General features: G+C 38.7%; 1 protein-coding gene across 10 annotated transcripts in view; it reads right to left on the bottom strand.

Annotated features, from left to right (window-relative positions):
* LOC117394925 (MAGUK p55 subfamily member 7-like) overlaps positions 1-27,967 on the bottom strand; it is a 138,625-nt gene that overhangs the window by 57,744 nt on the left and 52,914 nt on the right. For all 10 annotated transcript variants that reach the window (XM_059019735.1, XM_059019748.1, XM_059019729.1 and 7 more), the window contains 5 exons: positions 27,340-27,458; positions 15,439-15,516; positions 12,622-12,702; positions 4,696-4,827; positions 130-211 (listed from right to left, as the gene is read on the bottom strand). In XM_059019735.1, coding sequence (XP_058875718.1) covers positions 130-211; positions 4,696-4,827; positions 12,622-12,702; positions 15,439-15,516; positions 27,340-27,458 — 492 coding nt within the window. The remainder of the gene's footprint in view (positions 1-129; positions 212-4,695; positions 4,828-12,621; positions 12,703-15,438; positions 15,517-27,339; positions 27,459-27,967) is intronic.

Genomic DNA, 27,967 nt, shown 5'->3' with positions numbered 1-27,967 from the left:
GACAGAATCATGACCTGAGCATGATCTTTTGGCTACTTTACCAATTAAGATATGGGTTAATGTATATTTCAATATCTATGAATGACTGAATGAATGAATGAATGAATGAATGAATGAATGAACACGTACCACTTCTGTCAGCGGCTCCTCCTCTCATTATTCTTGCAACAACAACAGCTCCTGTGTTTTCATCTCTTTTTATTGTTGCCCCCTACAAAAAAGAGAAATAAAATAATGGCTACACCTCTGCTCCCGGAAATAATTCTTGCCCACAAAAAACTGAAATGACTACACAGCACATTTGCCAATCCCACCTCTTGCTAGAATGTCTTAATCCTGCTATAGACATGCACAGAAAACTCCTCATAACCAACTGAACTTCAAGAAATGTTCAGACAGGGCGGGGAAAACAAAGAAAAAAGTTGTCTAATACAACATGGGAAAATACTGGAAACTTTCTTTTGTGCACAGTGGGTTTATTCAATTGATCTTAAGTGCGCACCGTCTAGATAAATTGAATAGACTCCAGTACATGGTTAATTTAATAGTCCCGTGGCTGCTTTGTGGGGAAAATGGGAGGAATCTGTAAAAAAAAAAAAAAAAAAAAAAAAAAAAACGCTTTTTTTTTTGGCTACTTTGCTGATAATGAGCCCCACCCAATGACAGCCAATTGGTTTATTAGTTTTGAGTACCTTTCATGGGCACCAAAATCCATCTCACAAAAGACAAAAAGACCCTCCTCGTCACTAAATCTTGCAATACGCAACCAACCGAGAATGTGTTTTCAAACAGATAATTTATTTCACAGTCTACGCTGATGTAAATGATGTATTGCATTCCATGTCAGTGTTCTTCAGTAAATTCTCATTGAAAAGTGAGTACAGAACCAAGGGGACTTTTAAATATGGAGATCAATTATCCACGGGTAATGTGATATCAAGGAGCTATGTACTTCCACGATCAGTTCCATATGCACTCATTACTGTAAGGCTAAAGCATAAATGCTCCTGAATGTTTTTTTTTTTTTTTTTTACATGGCCAAAATTCAAAAACTTTTCTTTACAGTGAGGAATATTCTAACAGTGTTCTTCAGTACTGGACAGTACCACAATAGCGGGGGCATCCTCTGGACATATACATATCAGAAGCTAAAAAAAGCTATCCATTCTGGTCTTCACATGACAAGGGTTATTTTCCAGGACATTGACAGCAATATATATTTCAGACATGGTTTATGCCCAGGGAACAGAGACAATATTTTTATATGTACATGGGCTCCTCTATATACAGTCATATGTAAAGTTAAGTTTAATGTACTTAAGGGCTTACTCAATCCAAAAAGTATTGGGACACCTCTGCTGAATGTTGTGCATTGAGGTGGGTGGGGAGTAAGAGATTTGTGTGTCCTGTTTTACCCCACTCCGACCACTAACTCACTAAATAGCTTGGTATCCCTAAAAAGATAATCTTCCGCTCATCAAATATATGAAAATGATTTGAATGACCAAACTATCTAAAAGGAACAACATGTTATCCATGTTCTAGTTACAATGAATTGTGAGTGGTCGAGTAATCTCCTAAATGCAGCACCAGTCCTGGCCGTTACCATTGCAGAACCCCATTATTGGGGTGAAATAAAAGGACATGCATCACACCTAGTCATTCTGCACTGGCAGCATTCAGGCATACCGAGATATTTAGTAAGTTGGGGGGTAAAACAGGTAGGCTAGGCCTCCCCAAGTGCTAGAAACCAGCAGGGGTGCCCAAATATATTGCATCAAACATCTTACTGTTCATTGCAATACTGAATTCACCAAGTTGAAACAACCAGCAACTCTAAAACTAGACTGTTTTGAGGAAAGGTCTTTGTTGTCAATGTTTTCTTCTTATGTTACCAATTATTTTAGGATTGAGTGTTTAGATATCTGGACGTCATACTGATGGATTAAAACGTTTTTGAAAAAGATTGTTAAATTGACATTTAATTCAAGTTAATATTCAGAAAAGTATCTGGGTTGTATTGTATGTTCAGTTTGTTCAGACAGAAGGCTTTGGATAGTCCTGATTTGTTTTATAATCTTTCCAAGAATCCGACTGAAAATAGTCTCATAATCTTCTCAATCTGCTTCTTACTCTGCTAACTTGCTCACAGCAAACACGTGCAATATTACCAACTCTGTTCTCATTTACTGATTTTTGGCATTTTTTATTATATTCGCATTAGTCACTCTGTATACAGACTACTTCAACATATTATACTGGACAGAATTTGGTCTGTGCACAACTTTGTGCTCTAACTTAATGTAGTCATTCAGAATTTAATCAACAACACATTATTTTAATAAAATATACTACTATTCCTTTATTCTGCTTGCTGGACACATGTATGTATGCCCTTTGAGAAGATAATTATTTCATTCTCTACTTTTTCTCAAATAAATCATTCAGATCTAGTTTCGTGACAAAAAGAATGGGAGTTCGGGTAGAGATCATGGGGATTTAGTTCTGGCGTTTACAAAAATATGAAGTCAAGGACTGAAAAATGATAGCAATTAAATCAGTGCTACTACATACAATCCATTAATCTAATCACAATAAAGTAAATAGACGAATCACTGAGAAATGAGGCAATCTAACCAAGATCCCTGAGGAGGCAGCCAAGTCATCTCAATCTCCACAATGATGCCGCGAGTTTCAATCTGTTAAAATATAAATCGCTTTGCCATTCCTTCATGCTTTTAACAGGAGGCTATCTGAACATTTACAAGCACGTCTCTTTACTTGTGTGTAGTCTGAACTAAAATGTACACATGATATTAGAAGTACAGTACGATCACAGTTCTTACAGTAGCTGTAAAAGTATTCTTGCTAAGTGATTAGCTTCTGGACTTTCCATAATTTTCATACAGAACTGATTTGGGTGCAATAATAAATCCGCCAGCCCGCCTCCCTTCTATGTTAATGATATATGATATATTATTGGCCATTTGATTATAAAAAAAGTGACATGTATTTGTGGTTATACATTTATCTTTCAGGGCTCCCCTAATTTAAATGATCATAACGCAGTGTTGCAATATGCATGGAAAGTTAGCTTGTATAGAGAAACCAACACAAGTGTGCCAAAATAAGATACCAGTAACCATGCTTGATTTTTTTTTGTTTTGTTTTATAATTAAAATTGGTTACCAATTGAAATGTTTGCTCTAGTTTGCATCTTTGATTCCTTGTTTGTTTTCAGAAATTGCACTCACTAAATAAAACTACAACCCCAAACAGTGTTATTTAAAGCTACCACATTTGCCCTCTCCCCCTTTCTACACATACATACAGTATGGTAATTGGTAATTACACCTGTGGGTGCCAGTTTTAGTCACTTCACAATGTTAAACAAGTGCTGTACTCCATGGCTTACAGGGAGGGGCATGAAGATTGCATCATCTTACACTTGTCGGCAAGCCTTTATGTGTTTACCCTCCAAATGTGGCTCAACAGTTTCTTACAACATGAAACCAGTGAGAAGTAACAAATCTACTTCAATGTGATTTAAATGCTTTTTGCATTTCCACTGAGCTTTAAAAACACAAAACAAATCACATTAATCATTGTCTAAAACATTTTCCAACAGATGTTCCAAGGTGACAAAACAATTGTTTTAAAATTCCACTAAATGTTTCAGTGAGACTTGGCCTTACATCGCTGACTGGCACTGTTTTGGCACAGGAGACACTTATGGGTCTGGAAATTCTCTGGTAGATGCTAGAAATACCTGCTGTAAATAACACTCTCTGAGAGCTTCATCGTCTTACTAGGCAACAGTTTTCAAGTGATACATTGTGAATAGTTTGTTGAAACATAGATATGTTAAGAATGGCTGAAAATGGTCACAGGGACAATCTGTATTTGCCAAATGATGATGCTCTTAAAAAGGTAGGAGAGGTGTTGTTTCTGAAATGGCCAGATTGACCACAGCTTGACCACAGTCGTACTGAACTCAAAGACCAGGAGGCGCGAGGGGGTCAGCATAAACCCTTGTGTCGAAACATGATGTGGAAAGAACAAAGCACAATGATAATTACCTGTTTGATTGGTATCTAAAGACTTGCCTTATTCTTCTGTTCAGCACGTCTGCTGTAATATTTTATAAAGAACCTTTAAAAATGCCATTTGAAGAAAATGTAGCTGGAGTCTGATTCACTGACTGTGTGTGTGTGTGTGTGTGTGTGTGTGTGTGTGTGTGTCTTTGGTTGAGTGGGGAGTGTACTCTATATATGGATCTTCTAGGGCTTTGGTCATAACAGTAGTAGGATCTACAATGCAAATTAAGATTATTACTGAATTTACATTTTGCTTGCATAGTAAATGATGTAAATAACTGTAGCTGAAGATGCAAACTTTCAAGATTCAATAGTATTTTTTCCAGAAAAAAAAAAAATGATACAGTATTTTGTGGTGGTTTAAATGTAGCTGCAGCACTACATTCGCTATTTACATTCGCTATTTTACATTTTTAACAAACACATTCTCAAATTAAGGCTCCTTTGTGGAAAAACACTAGAGCCCAAATAGCAAAGAACAATACTGTGCATCAATACATGTAAAATGACTATAAATTAGTTAGGGGTTATGGTAAGAGTTGATGCAGCTAAAAGCTATTGTAACTTGATTAGTCTCAAAAACTTGAATCTGAATTACTAGTGGCTCCTTGTTCTTGACCAGGCGGATAATCTTCACTGAATCTTCATCATCATCAATATCATCTGGCAAAGGAGGCAATTCTGGGTCGTAGCTCTTCTGAGCTACTGTGTCGTGGACAGAAAGTAAACTCTGTAAAAAAAGAAAGAAAGATCAAAAGTGTTACAAATAGTATTCTTTTTTTATAAGTTTGTATTACAGTTTTTTGACTAGGAGATTAGGAGCCATTTGATCAGCCAAGGCGTCTTTATTTCAGTAAGAACTGCTGCCTTCTAATGCACAGCAGTGCACTGCCAGCAAAACAAAAGCAACCTTGATCGAAAGCAGAGGATCTCTGGATGAAATAATCCTATTGAATCTTTATACCTTCACCTGCGGTTATTGATATTATAGTAAAAACTTCAACTGCACAATTAATTCAAGCTGTATTATTTTAGAAAGTTACAATTCTGATGGAGAGGTAAGGGTGGAATTTCCAAACACATCCCAGATGAAAAGTAATCCTCCATCCTCTTACTATACCGTAGCAGGCAAGCAATGCAGAACAAACACAGCTCTTTTAAAAGCACCCCTGGTGATGCACCAATGCTATTTGACAAGCTCACTTCAATATACAAGTACAATTAGGCTTCACAGAAACGCCAATCACCCATTACCTCTTTCAACAACCGAGTCCCAAGACTGTGTCAGAAGAGAGTGCTTACACGCAATGCAACCAACCTTCACAACAGGACTTTTGTTTGACAGGCCATTTTCCTTGAGGTTAAGGAGCTTCTGCTAAAGGCCTTTTCAGTTAACCTCGTACTTGCCAATTTGTTACTTCAGAAGCTGTCCTGCCTTGATCAACTATTTTTTTTTAATGTTCCCCCCAGAATAGGTAATAATCTAGAACAAAAAAATTCTGAAAAATAGTACGGGGCAAAGTTGTGACCTACTTGTTGAAAGGTAGTATAGAACTATGGCCAAAAGTTTTGCAACACCTAGAATTTTAGAATTGAGACATAATAAAAATAAATAAATAAATAAACAAACAAACTATAAAATGAACATAATTTGGATCTTTTATTTAACATGTAGTTACATCTTCTATTTTATGTAGTAAAAAAAAAAACTACAAAATGATGCCGCAAAAGTCTAGTGGAAATGTTGATATTAGTACAGTATTTTATGTTACATTTCACAATGTCACATTTTTCAATTTGTCACTTTTTCATTAAGTATATGGAAAACTACAAAAGCGGTATGTGATTCAATATGTTAACGTAACATTATTCAGCAGGTTTCATTCGACTATGAAACAAAATGAGTTAAATCTATAGAGCGATACAAAAGGTGACAGTATATCACAGAATGACCTTCCAAATGATTTTAAGCTCCGATACAGTATCTGTGAAAGACTTTCTAATGCATGCTCCTGTTCCAGCGAATGCTCTCCACTTTGACCTGGTTTAAACTTAGCGCTCCTCATGTATTTGTTGATGGTTGATCTTTTTGATACATTGCTGTGACAGATTTATAATTTGCTTTTGGACCGCCGTTTCTCTTTGGCAAGTCTCTCTTGTAAAATCCATTTTTCATGCGTTTGTCCCTCCCCTGTGCTTCAGCAGTAAATTAGTAACACGAATCATATGTACTACTCTGAGTTTATGGGACCGATTGCAAATGAAAAAAAAAAAGATATGCACATATTTGAAGGCAGGACAATTGTCTCCTCAGGGATACCCATATATGCAGAGGACAAAGAACTGCATGTGGTAAACGTACGTGTGAAAAAGACTACATCTGATAAAGCACCAGTTACCAGACCATCTGGGAAGAGGGCTTATGTCTTTAAAAATGTTTTGAGAAGACACGCATGTATAGGTGCTCTGCTGTCTGATACCATTTTTCTACAATTCTTTTTTTCTTTTTATTTTTTTCACCATTTTGTGTTGGCCGAAGTCATTTTATACCCGTTCCTTTCTAAGAGAGCTGTTTTATGAAGTGAGTTTTAGACCTGTCCGAATCAGCCTTTATTTGATTTAGTGTAATAGTTTAATGTGTTTTTTCATATGCAAGTAATGTAAAAAACAGTTTTTTCAGTGCTGTTTAATTTTTCATGCCAATAAATGGCTAATTTCAAATATAATAAAAGACTGATACTGTTACTATTGCATAGAGCTACTATTCAAACTATCCATCTGCTTGTGTTTTATTTGATTGAAATATAAAAAGACCCTCATATCAAGTGCCAGTCCTAGGAGATCGTAAGTTTTCCATTTTACAAAAAATGAGTTCTCTCTATTCCAGCGGTTTTCAACTGGGGGGGGGGGGGGGGGCGGGGGGGCTGTGAACGTTTAAATAATACTGTAAGTATAGTAAATAATAATAATAATAATAATAATAATAATAATAATAATACATAACAAAAATCATTTTGTAAACTTTAAATGTGATTCTTACAAATTCACACTCAATAGTATTATTATTATTATTATTATTATTATTATTATTATTATTATTATTATTATTGTTCTTTTTTTTTAAACCGTGCTTAAAGCAGGAGAACCAATCAGGCGAGTTTACGTTTAAGCAATGATTTTCCCGCCGCTTTGCACACTGTTCAGTACACAAAATGGATCGTTTTGTGGCGCATGAAAAAAGGCAGAGCGATTGTGTAGTAGCATCATCCTCATCATCCAAAAAACAAAAAGTTAAATGTGAAGTTCCTTGGAATTTGGATTTACCTTTGCTGGAACTGCAGGAGAACCGCGTCCTCAGTGTGTCATCTGTGGTGAAGTACTGGCTAATGACAGCTTGAAGCCTTGCAAACCAAAACGACATCTGGAGACTCGACATCATGGACTGAAGGATGAGTAGTGGTGGGAGTCGATTCCCGAACCTGACATTAGTAATTTTGAGAATCGATTCCAAGGATGAGGAGTCGATTCTTTACATGGGTGCTGGGGGGTGGGGGCGACCTGCAGTCACATCCTATATTACTAAAATTCGCTTTTTGGTCATCATGAATACATGTCTAAACCAATGTAAATGTATGTTTTAAAGTTAACATTTTCTTATATAGAGTGAAAACTGTATTCTAGACACCCCTATTTTGGCATAGTTTTGCGCACGTTTTTTTTTTTTTTTTTTTTTTTCTTTTTCTATTCTTGGGCTAGTCACTTTTTTTTAATTGTGCAAAGGCATAGGAAAAAATGGCAGAAAGTGGAGGAGGAAAAGCGAAATCTTTTCGGAAATATTTTGTATTCGAGGGCGAGGAAAGGAAAAAGGTGAAATGCCAAATGTGCAAGAAAATGTTCTTGGATATAAATCAAATGACGTCTCTGAAAATTTACCGCAAAGAAAACATTGGGCAGGATCCACAGGTACTGGTATGTTTATTTTTGTTTACATTTAAATGTGTAACATTGCTTCCCTTATTACTGCTACTACGTAGTATTAATAATGATACTTTATATTTGCAAATTATATATATATATATATATATATATATATATATATTCAATCATTCAACGTTTGCTCACTTGAGAGTAATTTGGTTTATTTACATATTTGATGCTCATACGCAAGAAGTGCATCAGCTACTCAAGGAGCCGCTAATTATTTTCTTCCGTGTCATACACGCGTAGAGAGTTAATAATTGACCAGTTTCAAAAAAACACTCCAGTCTTGGAGCAAAGCAAGTGAAAATGGCGATGTTCCTACACTATAACCTGCCATAAGGGACAAAGTGCCAGCTACTTTTGTTTTGTTTTATTTATTTTTCAATTATGTTTGTACACCATAACCTGCCAAAAGTTACAAAGTGACAGCTTTTTTGTTTTTTTTGGTTTTATTATTGTTGTTTTTTTCCCCAATTTTGTTTACACAGCAGTATGTGGGAGTTTCTTTATATATATATATATATATATATATATATATATATATATATATATATATATATATATATATTTCTTTTATTTATTGGAATTGGAATCGACAGGAATGGCTCTGGGAATCGATTCTTGGAATCTATCTCATCGATTCTCAAATTGACAAATCGACAGTGAACATGAACAGTGAACACATGAACAGTGAATCGCTGAATTTCAAAACTTGCCACTGATGTAAAAAATCAACTGCTTAACTACATCAAGATGAGTACATTTTATGTCATACAACTTGACGAGACAACGGATATCGCTGGAGCTGCACAACTGCTCGTTTACATCAGATTTGTACATGAAGAGTCACTTCTGGAGGAATTTCTTTTTTGCAGACCTCTTCCAACTCACACAACTGGCAAACAAATATTTGCAATGTTAGATAATTTGATTCGTGAAGAAGGTATGCATTGGGATTTGCAGGGACTGAGCTCGATGCATGAGGAGGAAGCAGAGTGGTTTAGTCACCCAAGTTCAGAAAGTGGTCCCTGTGCTAAATGGACGCACTGCATGATGCATAGAGAAGCCTTGGCTATGAAGAAAATGCCTGAACCATTGAAGTCTGTTATGCAGGAAGCAGTGCAGATAATCAATTTTATAAAAGCTGGCCACTTAATGCACATTTATTTTTGGTTCTGTGCCAGGAAATGGGATCTGATCACCAGCACCTACTATTTCACACCAAAGTAAGATGGCAATCAAGAGGGAGGGAGAGTACTTCTTTGCCTTTTTGAGCTACGTGAGGAGGTTAAAACCTTCTTAAATTGATGCCCGGTCTGATCTTGTTAACCACCTTCATGATTGCTCTTGGCTGACACTGCTTGCTTACTCGTTGATATTTTTGACTGTCTGAACTCATTAAACCCGTCAATGCAAGGCAAGGACCCAAATATCCTGCTCCTTACAGACAAGGAAACAGCTTTTGTTAAAAAACTGGACATTTGGGCCACTCGACAGTCGGAGGGAAATTTCGACATGTTTCCTATGTTTTCAGATTTCGTCCAGGATTGTGGCGGAAGTGTGGATTACAATGATCTTAAAGCCCTCATTGATGAACATGTCACGGGACAAACAACAGTTCAGCGACTACTTCCAGGAAGATGGCAGTTCACTTGTCTGGGTTCGTGATCCTTTCGTCACTTCAGTTGGTTCAACCACTGTTTCTGGGGAGATGGAAGAACAGTTTATTGAGCTGACATGCGACAACAGCCTGAAGCAAGTCCTCTCACAAAATTCTGGCTCTCAGTTGCACAGGAATTCCCTCAGCTCTCTATTGCTGCAGTGAATGTGCTCCAACCTTTTGCTTCCAAGTACCTCTGCAAAGCTTGATTTTCCAAACTTGAAAACAAAATACAGAAATCAGCTCCAGGTTGAAGATGACTTAAAACTCTCCCTTTCGAACAATGAGCCTCGCACTGACTTTGACGTCAGTCAAAAATCTGAAATAACGCTTTAGCGACACTCTGGGGCAGTATATGTACTTTACTTCGTTAGTAAGTCATGCGCATGAGAAGTTGATTTCTGAAATGTGATTTGTATCTGTTGCTTTTTGTTTCGGGGGGTGGGGGGATGGGGGGGGTGACGGCAAGTTAAAAAAAAAAAAAAATTAAAAAAAATGTTAAGGTAAAACACGAGTTAAAGTTTGAGAACCTCTGCTCAATTCAAATATTTTTCTAAATGTTCCTATTTCATTACATCCCTGAAGGAAAACGATCATGGCTCAGTATTTCTTCTCGGCTTCCAGGGAAATTTCATCTTGAAATGTTGTTTCTCCAGCAGCCACACACACATATTTGAGTGCTCGCTAGGAAGCCATTTAGTAACTGCTAACTGTACGGACTGTCAGCACCCCCAGCACTGTAGAGGATAGGTGGTGTATCTGAATGTACCCAGACGGCTGCAGGTGGGACCAGTTAAATGAACAGAGCAATGTGCTTGAATGCTGTCCAACACTTTGCTATAATTGTTACTGTATGATCTGGTTTGTAGTTGAAATGACTTTTCAGTACCAAACTGTACATCTCCCTAAATGTGCACCAGACTTCAAATATAATAAGCCTCATTCATTAAACTTTGTTCTAATAAAGTACAGACTTGGGAGATTTGTACAAATCTGTATTCTCCCCGTTCATACAAGCTCAAGATTAGTTCCTCAGCTTGTGAAACAACCCATAACACTTTGTTACTACAGTGAACTACTCCCCTGATTACATTAGATATTTTTCTAACTCGGTATAGTCCTGGATCTTTTTCAGGTAGTCTACTACAGCCTCAATATTAAAGAACACTGTGGTCCGAGTAGAATGTGTACACTTTTGTAAATATTAGGAGCTACACAAGGTGCGCAGTATACACAAGTTATAGTATTCTATATAATCCACTGTGGTGTTTTTGCTAGGGTAGTATAGATGCACTTTACAGAAGAGATGCAACTCAAGGAAGCTGACAAATGCTTCTTCAACAAAAGGGTGTGTGCAACACTAACCCATTTTGATCAAGAGTAGAAAATAGTTCAAAACAATTAATCCGTACAAAAACTGTAATTATCACCTACATGGAGGCTTGGTGTTTATTGCATCTTAGGGTGGTCTCACACAATGGGCTGCAGCTCAGCCCTGATTATATGCAACAGAAGCCAACATACAAAATGTAATATGTTGGCATAATTAAACTGAATTACATTAAATGCATGAGCCTGACTCTTAGATTAAAAACTCCACTGAGACACAGCCATTTTTGTGTGGTCCTACACTGAATCAAATGCTATCATCACTGGGTTACACCATGTGATGCATTACTTATTGACTGATTACAGGTGATGAAATCTTCCAACATTACCTTGAAACAGATTTGTGTTTAGTTTAGAAAGAGCTGTTGTGCAGCACAAAGCCTAACTGAAAGGGCAAACCAAACCTTTAGTTTCCACAACCTGCCAGGCAAGGGGGTTCATTATTTAAAAAAAAAAAAAAAATATATATATATATATATATATATATATATATATATATATATATATATATATATATATATATATATATATATATATATAATTACACACACACACACACACACACACAGTGCTGTGAAAAAGTATTTGCCCCCTGTCTGATTTTCTGCATTTTTTTGACACTGAATGGTTATCAGATCTTCAACCAAAACCTAATATTAGATCAAAGGGACCCTAAGTGAACAAATAACACAAAAATCTGATACATATGTGTGAAAAAGTAAATCGCCCCCTTAAATTCAATAACCGGTTACACCACCTCATTGTGTGACCCTGAGCAAGTCACTTAACCTCCTTGTGCTCCGTCTTTGGGGTGAGATGTAGCTGTAAGTGACTCTGCAGCTGATGGATAGCTCACACACACTAGTCTCTGTAAGTCGCCTTGGATAAAGGCGTCTGCTAAATAAACAAATAATAATAGTAATCGGGATCCCCGTAGTCTACAATCTCTTAAAACCGCTGTTTCTAATCCTCGCTGGCTGGACATCACAATAAGAAGCTGAGACGACAAGGATAATCCTCATTTACTACAGCTGCCTAATATATTTATTATGATAGATTAATACAGTACACAAACCACATCCTACTGACTGCAAGGGAAATCCTTTTAAAATAAGTGTCATTTATTCAGAAGTCTAGGGGAACCAATTCAGAAGCGCATTTATGTATTTATTTATTAAATGGATTTACAGGAATAGTGGCACCATTTTCATTCTTTTCATATGAACCAAGGTTAAGGGCAGGACACATCACTTGCAAGAAGACGGAGGATAGGACTTGTTGGACATGAATATTGTAAATATAATATTAGAAAAGAGGGATGCATAGCCATTGTCTACCCAATGTCTGTTACCAGTTTACTGTAAGTAGCCTTCTGAGTAAGTACATTAAAGGGCTGCCATTTGTTTCAGAGATTTTGCATGTTTTGTGTAGAATGTCGTCTCTAGTATGGCAGTGTGTTTGTCAATGTATGTGCAGCAATGAGGGTCTCCTCACCTTGACATGAGGTCTGGACAGCAACTTCAGCAGCTCTTGAGTCTCGCTGTTCATTGGCTTGCTCTGCAGCTCCTCAGCCAGCTGTGAGAGAGATTGAATTAACACAAAGAGTATTAGCGGGAGCACTGTTTTACCCAGTGCGTCACTGACAACACAGAATCTATCTTGTTCAAGATTATTACTTTACAGTGTGTTCAAACAGAAGCCAGCATGAAGAAAAACAGACCATCAATCACGGCTCTTGTCTGCTGGCCCTCGATGGACACGATTTAAGCCAGGCCTTTAGGCTCAGACTAACCAGAGTAATCATATCTGGCAAAAGAGACGTCCAGATTACATTCTGATTTATTACAACCAGGGAAAATACCAGCACTGCATTTCAGGGGCTGCTTGTGTGCAAAGACCAGCTTGTACAAAAACAGGATCGAAACCTTTGACACCGTCTGTGTAAAGCAGTTTTCAGCAGGAGGTGGTGAAAATTGAAATCATATCAGAAAATTCACACTCCGAGAGGGGAAGGAAAAAGGGCTTGCGGTAGGGAACAGGCTGCCACCTACTAGCCCATGTCAATAACAGCAGCCTAGGGCAAAGTTAAATGTAAATAGTAAAGTGTCAAACTAATATTATAAAAATAATAATGTATTTTATGTTTGGGTGATTCAGCTTGCACTTTTACATATTATAGGGAAGACAAAGCCAGATTCCAAATAAAGGTGTTTTAATTTATGATCATACTAGCCATTACATCTGCCCGTCGCTGTCTGCAGTCTACATTTGGGGGTGACTAATTACACTTTGCTGAGGTAAGACGGCCGGTTTAATGAAAGGTACAGCTGTGACTCAAAACCTAATCATCCACCTTCCTTCTCCCCATCGCTGCAGCTCAGTCTAGCTTTGTGTACTTTTCCATTTTCAGCATTCCTCAAGTAGACAACACTCTGATTGATGCCCACAGCGGCACAGCTGATTCCCACTCTGCTCTCCCTGGCAACCCGCTCTCCAGTTTATCAAACCTCGGCTGATTACACAAGTGAGGCGCTGGCAGCTTGTTCAAGTAATTTAGGATAGCTTTTGGTGGTGAAAAAAAAAAAAAAACTGGTTCAAAATGTTAGAGCTGTGTGAAAAAATACAAAAGTTAGTATTTCTTCTTCATTTTATTTTATGGGTTTGTTTTTGTTTTTTTCTTCTAATGGTGAAGAGGTTTATTTGAAATAGATAGTCCGACATGGTTAGTGTACTGGGCTGCAAGCCTGAATACATTGGATTCAAGCCCCCCCCTCCCATTTAACCTCACTAAGAACGGACAGGGGCCAGGATATATGGGTATACAGGTATATGCTGCATTAGGAGCTGTCAGGTGCACCAATGTCAGTTCCCCACAGTCAGAACCACAGAAACATTATCCAACAGGAATTGCCTTATGACAGCCTGTTAAGGCTCATGGCAGTCTACATTTTATATTTGGAAGCAATATCATATGGAATGCATTAAATGTAATACGTAGTCATACGATCCTCAACACTGTGGCCTAACAGCCACACCTGCTGGGTGGAGATGGGACTGGATGGGCTAGGAGAAGTTCACCTGAACCACTTTGTGGCAATACTGCATCTACAGACGAGCACTCTGTGTTGCAACTTCGTTTTAAACTCCTATAATTCAAGCTGCACACCACAGACTGCACAGTGTCAAAATTTGGAAAATCAGTTTCCAAATTTGAAGTTTTATACTCAATTCAATGTGTGCTGTATTTTTCATGTATTTCTCATAACCTGCCAAACAGTAACCTCTTGTTGTGACACAAAAAGGCTGGGGAGTTGAGTGACCTCTCTCTGAAGCCGCCTCTTATGAAGTGACTCTTCTGTTGGTTCCTGAACGCAAGTCTAGTACCTGTAACCCACATACCCAGGTTCAAAAGGAAACATCTACTTTCCTTTGAAATATACACTGGCTGCCCTTGTATAAAATTCATAGGGCGTTTTTCTGTTTCAGGCCTAATTATAATGATATATTATTGTACTTTCATGAAAAAGAGAAGAAATCCTTTTAAGCACTTTGATTACAATAAACAGACCCTGGGATTTTTAACCAACCACAGATCATTAAACTTCTGCCTTTCAACTTCCTACCGAGACTGTCCTGTAGTTTATACAGGTGCGTATGCAATACAACTGAATTTTACACATAGTGAACAGTGAGTATAACAGGGAGACAGTAAGTCCTTTTTTTTTTTTTAGGGGGAGATAGGGCTGGGTGCAAAATAAAATTGTGGTCACAGGAAATTAACCACTTCATCAATGCTGGCTATTTCAATAATTTATTTAAGGGAATATGAAGGCAATTTGGAAAGTCTTAAGTATCTATAAATCACTCCAGTTCAATATTACACTGTATGACGAGCCCTTTCACTTTTATTTCATATGCCTCATTTCTTTTGTTTTTTTTCTTGTCCAGTCAGTGGGCTGGTTCCCTCATCCATCTTTATTTTTCTTCTGCATTCCTCTTGTCTTTCTGTTGCCCAGAACACCACTGGGTTGACACTCCTGCTCTCCCGGTGGAGTTCTGCCCTGGATTTTCTATTACAGAGCTGCTAAAGCTGAACAAGGGCTCTCTGGATGCAGTGTTTTTGCAATGAGCAAGTAATCAAAGTCGACTAAAGTCAACGGCCAGCACCGACAGCTGCTTTTGGAATAAAAATAAATTATAAAACTTAAAAAAGGAAGCATACCCTCATCCGACTGTGTTCATTGGTTGTGAACCAGAAATTTGTTTGTATTTTTTTTGGCGGGGGGGGTGATCAAAGCAAGGGACACTTACATCATTCGCCAAGGAGGCCGCAGTGTGAAGGACAGGTGATGGGCATTGCTTCTCATAGTGCTGGAGCTTCTCATGAATCTGAAAGGCAATTTAATATTATCGTTTTTTTTTCAAGTTCAATATCCCAGTGGAGGGAAGGTTGGGGAGTCTGGTGCAGTGCAAACGGAAAGTGTGGGTAGCTGGGGTATCTGTTAACAAAAGAAACATCCGCGTGGAAAGTGGTCAAGGGCCCTGGCTCATTAAAGCAATTGATCATTTAAACATCAAACAAACTAAAAAAAGTATTGGACTTCTACAAATACAGATTCAGACAGAGAAAATGAGCAGCACGTACAGAGGCTTGCAATGGAGGGAATTCACTACACAAGTATCGCCTTTCTTAGTTTATTACTGGTGCATATTTAAAAACATTTCCTCAATAAATGTATACAAACAGCCACATAAAACACAAATGTAAATGCAGAGTACAATGGCATAAACATAAAATGTTCCAATTGTTTTATCGCTCTCAGAAAATGTGTGTTTGCATTTCACAGCAGGGCCCTGTGTTTTAAATAAAATAATTACCATACCCATAAATTAACTGGCTAAACCCCTTGAGATGAAGAACCTAGAATGTGTGCACATTCACACATTAAATAACACACATCCATAACACACGTACACACCCAGAACAAAATGATTTACAACAGGAACATATCATTTTACACATGCCACCCCACTACTCACTTTATGACTGTCAATGTTCAAACACAAATTCACTTAAACCTTAGTATTTTTTTGTGTGTGTGTGTGGTAATTCTTGTATGCCAAAAACACAGCGTTCCAGGTAGCCTGAACTTCTGAGAAACACTGGCTAAGCTAGAGTGCAGCAACAGTGTTCAAATCCCCACGCTAAGTCTTTACTGCTCTAGATATAAAACATTAAGCATTATGTTTGTCATTCTCTGAATACTGAGAAGCTGCCAACTCAGACAGCCCATATACAATGCCAGAACTAATCTTGGTAAAATTATTAATTTAAACAGCCACTGGCTTTGATGAAAACAGAGGTCCAATTCAGATATCCAGGACAATAAACATGTGGTAAAGTCATGCAGTAATTCTAAGGGGACCCCCGTGTGCGTTGCACAGGGCTCCATGGCAGCACTGCTTGCTGGGATGGGGGTCTACTGTATACACCCTTTAACAAACAAGGTTCTGTTATGTCAGGATTATAATTAGGCTTAAATACTGCAAGCTGCGAAACACAGTACCCTCTTATAAGGGGTAATGATAAATACTGTTTCAAATCAGATCAAATTAGAAGAAGCTGTGGTGGTGGGATCTGTTTTGATCTAATCCAGCAAATGACATCTGGTTTATTAGTTTCAAAGTGTCTGGTTAGTTACTGTGGAATCTTCTTGGAGGAAGTTAGATTAAATACTTTATTGACTGCTCCGGATAAAATCTAATAGACTGTCTGTTAAAGAATGTGCATATCTATTTAAAAGCCATTACTGCGCTTTTTACATCTCATAGCACAGATTCTTCAGGCCTCCAGTGATAGAATTTTTGGCAGGGTCACTAATAAAATGGAAAAACTACACTTCACTGGAATACAAAGGGAGCCAGTTTGTAAAAGCATAAAAGTGAACGTTAAAGAATGCAAACGAGAATTAGGAAAGATTAATAATAACAGTCGTGTCATAAATTGACGGTGCCAAGTTTATTAAACAGAAGGTTGCTTATTTTATCCAGAAGTTAGCAAAGGTTTGGATGGCTATTTTCCAAGTGGACATGTCACAAATGCAAGTATTGCTGCAAACACAGTAATCTTTGAAGGTTTGAGGCACACGAGAGGGATAGCAGAAGAAGCCCAAGCAACACCAAGCTGTACCTGCTCTGTGTCCAGTGGGAACTTTATTACTATCGTTAACAATATTTCCACATGACATATTTACTGTTTTAATCCATCAGTCCACTGGGACATTTTGCTCCCTGTTAAGGTATTGCTAAATTTGTGTTTTCACAGTTTTGTTAAGGATTGAGAAAAGTAGGTAAGCAGCTGGCGAGATATTGTTCTTTTCTTGTAAAGACTAAAGAACGATGACATCAGTTCATGTAGGTGAAGAAAGCAGTTTAACAAAGGGCCAAAAAAAAAGAATTAAAATACTCATTTTACTATAAGGAGGAAAACTCAAACATTCCTAATGAAGTAACTATGGCATTTAAAGAATTTTAGCATGGTTTCCGAGGTTACCAAAAGAGCCATCTGTGACTGTGTCTCTAAAACGTCTTAGGGTTACAAGAACACCCATTTCATTGATATATAATAATATATATGTGCATAAGTTAAACATTTAAAAAAAAAAAAAAAGCATAAGTCATTTATTTATGTATTCATAAACAAAAGACACATGTCTTACCGGTTAGATTCACAGACCTCTCTTTTCTAGTAATATCAGCCCTTGGGGAGGGACTTTTGGAAGTTAAGGTTAGAATTATGTGGAGCACTGGAACAATTGATATTCTTTTAAACAATGGGACCTTTAATATTGGCAGCGCTGACCCTTAAGCACAGGTCTGTATTCCTAAATTCAAACAATTTAACCTCTGAGCAAATACCTAATCACATTTTTATACCTCTATCTATTAAATCAGCCCTAGACCATGGATTTTTACTGGTTCTCTATCAAGCCACTCCACTTTTTTTTTTAAATTTGGAATTGCCAATTATTTTTACCCCCTGACTTTTATTCCCAATTTGGAATGCCCGGCTCACCGCTGCAAACCCCGCACTCTTGGAAGAGATGAAGACGAGCACTCGCATCCTCCGAAACGTGTGACGTCGGCCATCCGCTTTTTTTTTTTAGCACTGCAAGCCCGCCGTGAAGCCATTACAGAACTACAGTAGTTCTAAATTGCACACAGGCAGGCCTTCAGGCGCCCGGCCAGCCACGGGGGTCGCAGGCGCCCGGCCAGCCAAGGATTCCCCAGCCGACTTGAACCCTCCCCGCCCGGGCAGCGCTTGGCCAATTGTGCGCCCCAGGGAACTCCAGGCCACGGTTGGCAGTGTCATAGCCTGGATTCAAACTGGCTATCTCCAAGCTATAGGGCACATCCTGCACTCTGCGCGGAGTGCCTTTACCAAGCTACTGTACTTTTAAATGAAGATTTTAACCAATACAGTGTGCTAGGTGTGAAACAAACAAACCACTGAAAGTAAGGGAATCAGGGATATATATTCTACAATAAAGACAGTCTTCTTGAAACAAACCAACTAATTAAATTTGACTTGATGTCAAGCATATCTTAAGTATGATGACTGTCTCTTGTTTTATTTAGGTGTGTGTGTGTGTGTGTATATATTATATATATATATATATATATATATATATATATATATATATATATACACACAGTGCCGTGAAAAACAATTTGCCCCGTCTGATTTTCTGCATTTTTTTGACACTGAATGTTATCAGATCTTCAACCAAAACCTAATACTAGATAAAAGGGACCAAGTGAACAAATAACACAAAAATGTGATACATATTTCATTTATTTATTAAAGAAAGTTATGCAACACCTATTGCCCCCGTGTGAAAAAGTAATCGCCCCCTTAGACTCAATAACTGGTTACGCCACCTTTAGCAGCAATAACTGCAACCAAACACTTCCTGTAGTTATTGATTAGTCTCTCACAGCGCCGTGGAGGAATTTTGGCCCACTCCTCCATGCAGAACTGCTTCAACTCAGTGACATTTGTGGGTTTTCGAGCATGAACTGCTCGTATCAGGTCCTGCCACAACATCTCAATGGGGTTTAGGTCTGGACTTTGACTAGGCCATTCCAAAACTTTAAATTTCTTGTTCTTCAACCATTCTGATGTAGACTTGCTTGTGTGTTTCGGATCATTGTCTTGCTGCATGACCCAGTTGCGCTTCAGCTTCAGCTCACGGACGGATGGCCTGACATTCTCCTGTAGAATTCTCTGATACGGAGCACAATTCATGGTTCCTTCAATGATGGCAAGGCGTCCAGGTCCTGATGCAGCAAAGCATCCCCAAACCATGACACTACCACCACCATGCTTGACCGTTGGTATGAGGTTCTTACTGTGGAATGCAGTGTTTGGTTTTTACCAGACATAACGGGGCCCATGTCAGCCAAAAAGTTCCACTTTTGACACATCTGGTCATAGAACACTGTTCCACAACTCTTGAGGACCATCAAGGTGCTTTTTGGCAAACTTGAGACAAGCATTCATGTTCTTCTTCGTGAGCAATGGTTTCCACCTTGCTACTCTGCCATAAATCCCATTTTTGCCCAGTGTCTTTCTGATGGAGGAGTCATGAACACTGACCTTAGCCGAAGCGAGAGAGGCCTGCAGATCCCTGGATGTTTTCTAGGGTTCTTTGTGACTTCCTGGACAATTTTACGCCTTGCTCTTGGAGAGATTTTTCCAGGACGGCCACTCCTGGGAAGATTCACTACTGTCCCAAGCACTGTGCCCTGGTTTGGTAGCTCGGAAAATTCCATCAGTAAAAGAAAAAAAAAAAAGTTCACCATTGTATTGTGCCGGAGGAGAGAAAAGAAAGTGGGTATAAATCGTCCACAGGGTCAAGGGTTTAAGTAAACTAACATACATCTGGTGAAGTTGCTAAAGGGAGATTACAGAGCAATACTGTGTTACTGTGCTGAGAGGGCCTGCTCGGGAGCACTGAGGCCCTGTTCAATGTCCCACCAGACAGATTATTTTGACCTTTCTGTATTGCTTCCATCTGGGTTTGCTAGGCACTATCCAATTTCTCCATCGACTGGATTACTATTGCTAATCCAGAGCACCTCATTACAAAACAGACAGTGACAAGCTTCTATTGCAAGAAAGCCAGTCACTCCCGTCAGCTGCCAAATCTGGAATAGAAAATGTAATGCAATTAAAAAGGCAAACCAGTGGAGGATGCAGATATTTTCAGGGAAGAAAAGGAAAAATAAGAAATGAAAAAAAATATATATATATATATATGTGTGTGTATGTATATATATATATATATATATATATATATATATATATATATATATATATATATATATATATATATATATATATATATATATATATATATATAGAGTACTGTGCAAAAGTTTTAGGCAGGAGTGAAAAAATGCTGTAAAGTAAGAATGCTTTCAAAAATAGACATGTTAATAGTTTATATTTATCAATTAACAAAATGCAAAGTGAGTGAACACAAGAAAAATCTACATCAAATCAATATTTGGTGTGACCACCCTTTGCCTTCAAAACAGCATCAATTCTTCTAGGTACACTCGCACACAGTTTTTGAAGGAACTCGGCAGTTAGGTTGGCCCAAACATCTTGGAGAACTAACCACAGTTCTTCTGTGGATTTAGGCACCCTCAGTTGCTTCTCTCTCTTCATGTAATCCCAGACAGACTTGATGATGTTGAGATCAGGGCTCTGTGGGGGCCATACCATCACTTCCAGGACTCCTTGTTCTTCTTTACGCTGAAGATAGTTCTTAATGACTTTCGCTGTATGTTTGGGGTCGTTGTCATGCTGCAGAATAAATTTGGGGCCAATCAGATGCCTCCCTGATGGTATTGCATGATGGATAAGTATCTGCCTGTACTTCTCAGCATTGAGGAGACCATTAATTCTGACCAAATCCCCAACTCCATTTGCAGAAATGCAGCCCCAAACTTGCAAGGAACCTCCACCATGCTTCACTGTTGCCTGCAGACACTCATTCGTGTACCGCTCTCCAGCCCTTCGGCGAACAAACTGCCTTCTGCTACAGCCAAATATTTCAAATTTTGACTCAGTCCAGAGCACCTGCCATGAAGGCCACTTCTGACCAGACTTCTCCAGACAGAAAGTGGGTGTACCAGGGTCCCACTGTTTTCTGCCAATTCTGAGCTGATGGCACTGCCAGACATCTTCCGATTGCGAAGGGAAGTAAGCATGATGTGTCTTTCATCTGCTGCAGTAAGTTTCCTTGGGTCGACCACTGCGTCTACGGTCCTCAACGTTGCCCGTTTCTTTGTGCTTCTTCAAAAGAGCTTGGACAGCACATCTGGAAACCCCTGTCTGCCTTGAAATTTCTGCCTGGGAGAGACCTTGCTGATGCAGTATAACTACCTTGTGTCTTGTTGCTGTGCTCAGTCTTGCCATGGTGTATGACTTTTGACAGTAAACTGTCTTCAGCAACCTCACCTTGTTAGCTGAGTTTGGCTGTTCCTCACCCAGTTTTATTCCTCCTACACAGCTGTTTCTGTTTCAGTTAATGGTTGTGATTCAACCTACATATTGAATTGATGATCATTAGCACCTGTCTGGTATAATTGTTTAATCATACACCTGACTATATGCCTACAAAATCCCAGACTTTGTGCAAGTGTACCTAGAAGAATTGATGCTGTTTTGAAGGCAAAGGGTGGTCACACCAAATATGGATTTGATTTAGATTTTTCTTCTGTTCACTCACTTTGCATTTAGTTAATTGATAAATATAATCTATTAACATGTCTATTTTTGAAAGCATTCTTACTTTACAGCATTTTTCACACCTGCCTAAAACTTTTGCACAGTACTCTATATATATATATATTCTATGGCCTTAAGTTTTACACAGCCCAGGTACTGTACTGTATATAGCAACTCAAATAAACATGTTAAATTACAAGGACATCCTCTCTTACTCTGCCAAAGTACGCTCTGAAGATTTTAGCATAATATTACAACACAAAATGACAAACATTATCGAAAGGTTTTTTTTGTAATATAAGCATGAATGACTGCATTTGTTAGCTCATTCCTGCCTAGCTGGTTGTCTGCAGCATACTGCATGGGCACCGACCCCAATGTTGCGGCTGGCAGCAGTTTTATCAGTGTCACTGGATAACGCGAATGCTTAGTGAAGGATTTGGTTGTACTTGTTGACTCCAAGCATCATTAATTTACTTTTCTCTTTGGTCAACATTAATGAAGTATAATCCTTCATTACTTCATAAGCTTACTAATACACACACAATGTCCCTTTTGAGGACACTGTGTTGAGAGAAGTCTAGCACTCACACAGGACTTCTACCAAAGTTTAAAATATAAATGGAAAATATTACATCGTTTTGAAAACAGGCCAAATTAGCATAAAATACTGAATTCTGGTGATGGGCACATCATAAAGTGTGGAGTTAAGTTTACTTAACATAGCCTTATTAAAGCAACTGCAATTAATGCAAATTGGGCAAGAACCTTGTTTAAATGTATAAGCTTTTTCTATTTGTTCTGCACAAGGAACAGAGACAGCGGTACTAAATAAGCACCAGAATGTCCAAAAAATATAGACCTGTTCTCCCAGTAGTCTGCTGAAGCTAAGGTGAGCGTGTGTTCTTTCTTTTTGGTGTTTCAATCAGTAAAAAGCCTGAGAAGGGGGTTATAGGAATGTGGTTTCCACAGAAAAGCGGATACAAAAAAACTCAACGCATATAAAAAGAGGGACTGGATTTTGCAATGGAACACAAACACTGTCTAAAAATACACAGGATAGGGGGGCTCCTGAGTGGCGCATCCAGTAAAAGCACTCGCTAGAGTGCAAGATGCGCTCTATAGCCTGGACGTCGCGAGTTCGAGTCCAGGCAATTCCACAGCCGACCGTGGACGGGAGCTCCCAGGGGGCGGCGCTCAATTGGCCGAGCGTCGCCCGGGGGGAGGGAGGGTTAGGTCGGCCAGGGTGTCCTCGGCTCACCGCGCACCAGCGACCCCTGTAGTCTGGCCGGGCGCCTGCGGGCTTGCCTGTAAGCTGCCCAGAGCTGCGTTGTCCTCCGACGCTGTAGCTCTGAGGCGGCTGCACAGTGAGTCTGCAGCGTGTAAAGAAGCGGCAGCTGATGGCACACGCTTTGGAGGACAGCGTGTGTTCATCTTCGCCCCTCCCGAGTCAGCGCAGGGGTGGTAGCGGTGAGCTGAGCCTAAAAAATAATTGGGCATTTCAATAATAAAAACTAATTGGCAACGACTAAATTAATAAAAAATAAATAAAAATAAAAATACACAGGATGTGATTTAGCTAGTTTGAGTTTGAATGGTGATCTTTGTATTAAGGCACCTGCATTTATTTCAGAAGACGTCTGAAATTATCTGAAATGGATATTCCTCTTATAAAACACAGTCCTCCTCCTTGGGTACCTTAGCTGGCCTTGCAAGAGGAGTTAAACTGTTATTTATCCTGTAACGATGCAATTATATTTTTTGGAACAATGTACTGTAATAGAGCAGCAGTGTGGAGTAGTGGTTAGGGCTCTGGACTCTTGACAGGAGGGTTGTGGGTTCAATCCCAGATGGGGGACACTGCTGCTGTACCCTTGAGCAAGGTACTTTACCTAGATTGCTCCAGTAAAAACCCAACTGGATAAATGGGTAATTGTATGTAAAAATAATGTGATATCTTGTAAGAATTGTAAGTCGCCCTGGATAAGGTCGTCTGCTAAGAAATAAATAATAACAATAATAATAACAACAATAATAATAATAATAATGTCTGTCACACTGCACTCCAACAAATTGTCTTGTTCTGCAATATCCCTTTGTCTACAGCTTTGTTTTATGAAGAGCTCTTATTTCACTGGTCAAAGCCCAGTTCTTTTGTTTCGGTGGTTGCTAAGACATTTTTTTCAAAGTTCAATGGCAAATCAGCAGGCACTGTGCAAGTCACTAAAGCTCCTTGTGCTCCATGTCAAATCAATGTCCTATTGTAAGTGACTCTGTATATAATGCACAGTTCACAGCCTACCTCTGTAAAGCATTTTGTGATGGTGGTCTACTACGTTATTATACATGATAGTCTTGCATTATAAAAAATGTGAAGAAAGGTTGCCAACAGCTCCAGCATGCAGTTTGGACTCAATACTTCTGTATACAGTACGCATTTGTCAAAACAGATCAAGACAAAACATAAAGGGATAGAGTGAACATGGCAAATACTCCTGCTGTGTCTGGTCTTACACATGCTTATGTGCAGCTGTCTGACACTCTTTCTCTTGTCAAGCGGTCCTGCCTGTGGTACGAGCAGTACAAGCAGCATGCAGGACTGACAGGATTTTTCAACAATTAGGAAGGTGAACACTGACAGCTTCCATACGACTGGCTCTCTGTTTAGCATGTCAGATCAATCCAATACTCTCTTTATTAGCATTGAATGTGTCTATTGCACAGCCTTGTAAATGCTTCTGGAATTTGAGAGCTGGTTTATTATTTATAGTGTGAGGCTGATGTAAACCATGTATACCTGCATGCTTCATTTGTCACTCTGCCACACAAGTTATATGAACTCTGATACCCTGTAATTGTTTCCTTTTAACTGAAATGAAGATTAATTTACTGACACGGTTACTATAGCTTCATATTTACATTCATTTTTTGTTACCAACAACAGTTAAACAGGTCGAACGCTATTAAAAAAAATATAAAATGCCGTCTATTTACCGTACCAGTTACCAAATTGAAGTCTTTAGTGAACATAAATATCTTATAAGACACTGGGGGGGGGGGGAGGAATTCACAAAGCCTTTTAGAAGCTTGATTCTTTCTGAAAGGAGAAAAACGCTTGCTACAAAACCTGAAAAACAACTTGAGAGAAGCTACAAATTAAATAGTTATTTCAAGTCTTGTAACATCAGTTGGTGTTTCTCTCCTTTTTTTGCAATTTGCAAATAAGCTACGTTCTTCATATGGATTACTTTATATATACAAAAGGGGTATTTGTGCTCTAAAAAAAGGACAGCTTCCCAAATTTGTTTGACAACAGTTTCTCAAAGAAAGTGGGGCATTTCAGAGATTTTTAGATTCTTTGATCAAAAATGGTATCTTTTAGTTCCCATACTTACACCAGCGCCATTTAGATTTTCATCCAGGACTTTTTGGTTTATTACCTCAACCATTCTGCAGCTGGCAGAGTGTGGTTTCTGACGACTGAATTCTGGTATTTCCCTCTCATTTACTCTCCGATTCCTGGTCCCTAACTGCCAGCATGTGCTGGACTGTGCTGTGTACCAATTGGCTATGTTGCTCGAGCCTATTGTCTGGTACTGTCAATTGTGGCCAGCTCGTGCTTTAACATACCCGCACTCCTATGTTTGGCACAATAAACAACAAAATACATTCGTTTTACAACCTTTTTTCTGTAATAATGTATATTACATCATGTACAAACCTAATTGAAAGCAGAAAAACATAAAATCACACTGGCGCATATTCACAAAACTGAACGGCATGTTAAATCAGCCAGGGCCGTCTGATCACCATGGTAATAGATTTTGCAGCACTGCCTTATTCACCAACTGTCCTTACTGTCAGGGTTCAAACACCAGAGATATAACACAACAGCATCTTGTGCTTCCTTAAGGCTTTTACCAGTACCGTCCCAATAAGAAACAAAAAAAAATAAAATTAACCCTTATTCTGAAAGCTTTTGCAGCATGAAATAAGATATTGCATACAGATGGGAGATCAATAGGCTCTGTGCAAAAAAAAAAAAAAAAAACCCGAAACAATACACAATATGACTAACCTGAATCTGCTGTTATTTCAATGCTATCACAATGCTTTCCACTGCATCCTGATTCGTGTTTTACATGGTACGTAAATGTGGGCAACATTATATTAGGCCTCTTAACAGCAGAAGCACTAGTGATGCATCTCGGAATGTATTCAAAATGTTGGCATACGGTAGAATAACTGTGATAAAGTTTTGTGAATGAGGCCCCATGTGTGGGTGTGTGTGAGAAAAAGAAAGAAATGTAACTAGACACTAATCTTGAAACCAAATGGTAGCGAATCTTGCTTGTAACACATATTCAACCACAAGCTTGTAAGACTGCTATGAATAGGTTAAATATTGTTGGACTGGTATGAATGTGGACACTACTTTTCATTAAAATAATCAATACATGTTCTAATGTACAGTTTTGAATCCTGCTGACAATAATAAATTTGCTTGTTTGGGATGTGTCAAGTTGATTAACCCTATCATATTAACAGACAGATCCTTCCCTCTGCAATGCCCAGGATAAATTATTCTGTCTCTTATCTTAAAACAAGATAAATAAATAAAGACAGCAATGGTCTACATGACCTAACCTAGACATTTCAGACAGAAAATGAGCACATTTGTTATGCCTGGGCAATGCGAGGGTTAAGGTCAGAAAGGGTTAAATTGTTCCTAAAAAACATTTTAAATTGCAGCGAGACACCAGGTTAAGGAAGAACCACAAACGGAGGTTTAACGACATATCCAGGAATGCAAACATTGAGGGGAAAAAAATGTCTTGTTTCCTCCTCTGTCAGCCTTTTTAAGTATTCTGTAATTTTTAGGTCTCTTCATGTAATCCTAGTTAGTGGCACGTTATGACCTAAAGTCAGCTTTTTACAAGAGGGTGAAATTATAAGAAAATCACTGCTTTAAGTAAAGACTTAACCAAAATTGGTCACTTCATCTGGTCCTTCATCCTATTCTGAACACAAACACTGTCCACTGCAACAACAGCAGCAGCAGCAGCAAATTTAGCCATGGAAAAACTGAAATCAGCAAGTTGTCCAAAAGTCACTCCCTGCTACTGTTTCTGAAGCGCCACCAGACAAGGGCAGACAGCATGTGTTTGCATCATTAGAATACTTTGCCAGAGTTAGAAGCTATCAAATGTGATCACCTACGTATTTCTGGATATATTTGAGCAGCTTCAGCCAAAGGAATGCTAATCAGTGGTGCTACTGGAATAACGAGCCGTTGTTTGTGAGGGAGGGAACGAGAGGCTGGGTATTTTGCTTGGTAGGCCGACTAGATGATGCTCCATAACACATTTTCCATATGTTTGTTCTCAGAGGGCGATGGAAATTAGGGTTACCTTCATCAGTGAATGGAGACTTTTTTCACCAAACATATCTCGAAGGAAGGTCCGGTCTTCCTGCCTGTCCACATGTGACTGGAGCTGAGACGGCAACGCAGCCAGCAGCTCATACAGACCTGAAAAAGAAAAAAGAAAAACACTTTAAATGTAGAGCACTGATCTCATTCGCTTGAAAGCAGACGGCTTGCCAAGAGTCATTTGTAATTAATAATAAAGATCTAAGGAGGTCTCATAGCAGCCTGCCTTGGTCTTATTTGAGCTGTGTATTACACATTTGAATTAAATAGCTAAAGCAGCATTACTCTGTATTGCAAACCATCCTCCTCTGTCAATACACAGCTCTCTGGCGATCTAGAGACTGCACTAGAGTAGCTTCTATGAGCTGTTGCTGCTGTACAGTACGTCACATCAGAAGAAACATTTCCTGCCATTGTTTTAGCTTTTCCTTTACATGTTTCTCTAATTGTAGGGATCTTGTACAGTAAGTTTTGCCCAAAGTCTCACCAATTCCTGTTTTGACATTATCAACCACCACTACAACAGTCGTCTTTTTTTTTTTTTTTCCACAATTTGATAATTTACAGCTACAGAATAATTGTTCGATTCTATACTGTAGCTGGACCCT

Source organism: Acipenser ruthenus, chromosome 3 (assembly GCF_902713425.1).
Source record: "Acipenser ruthenus chromosome 3, fAciRut3.2 maternal haplotype, whole genome shotgun sequence".
Classification (NCBI taxonomy): Eukaryota; Metazoa; Chordata; class Actinopteri; order Acipenseriformes; family Acipenseridae; genus Acipenser; species Acipenser ruthenus.
The sequence above is the reverse complement of the archived record's forward strand: the minus strand, read 5'-3'. Positions and strand labels throughout refer to the sequence as shown.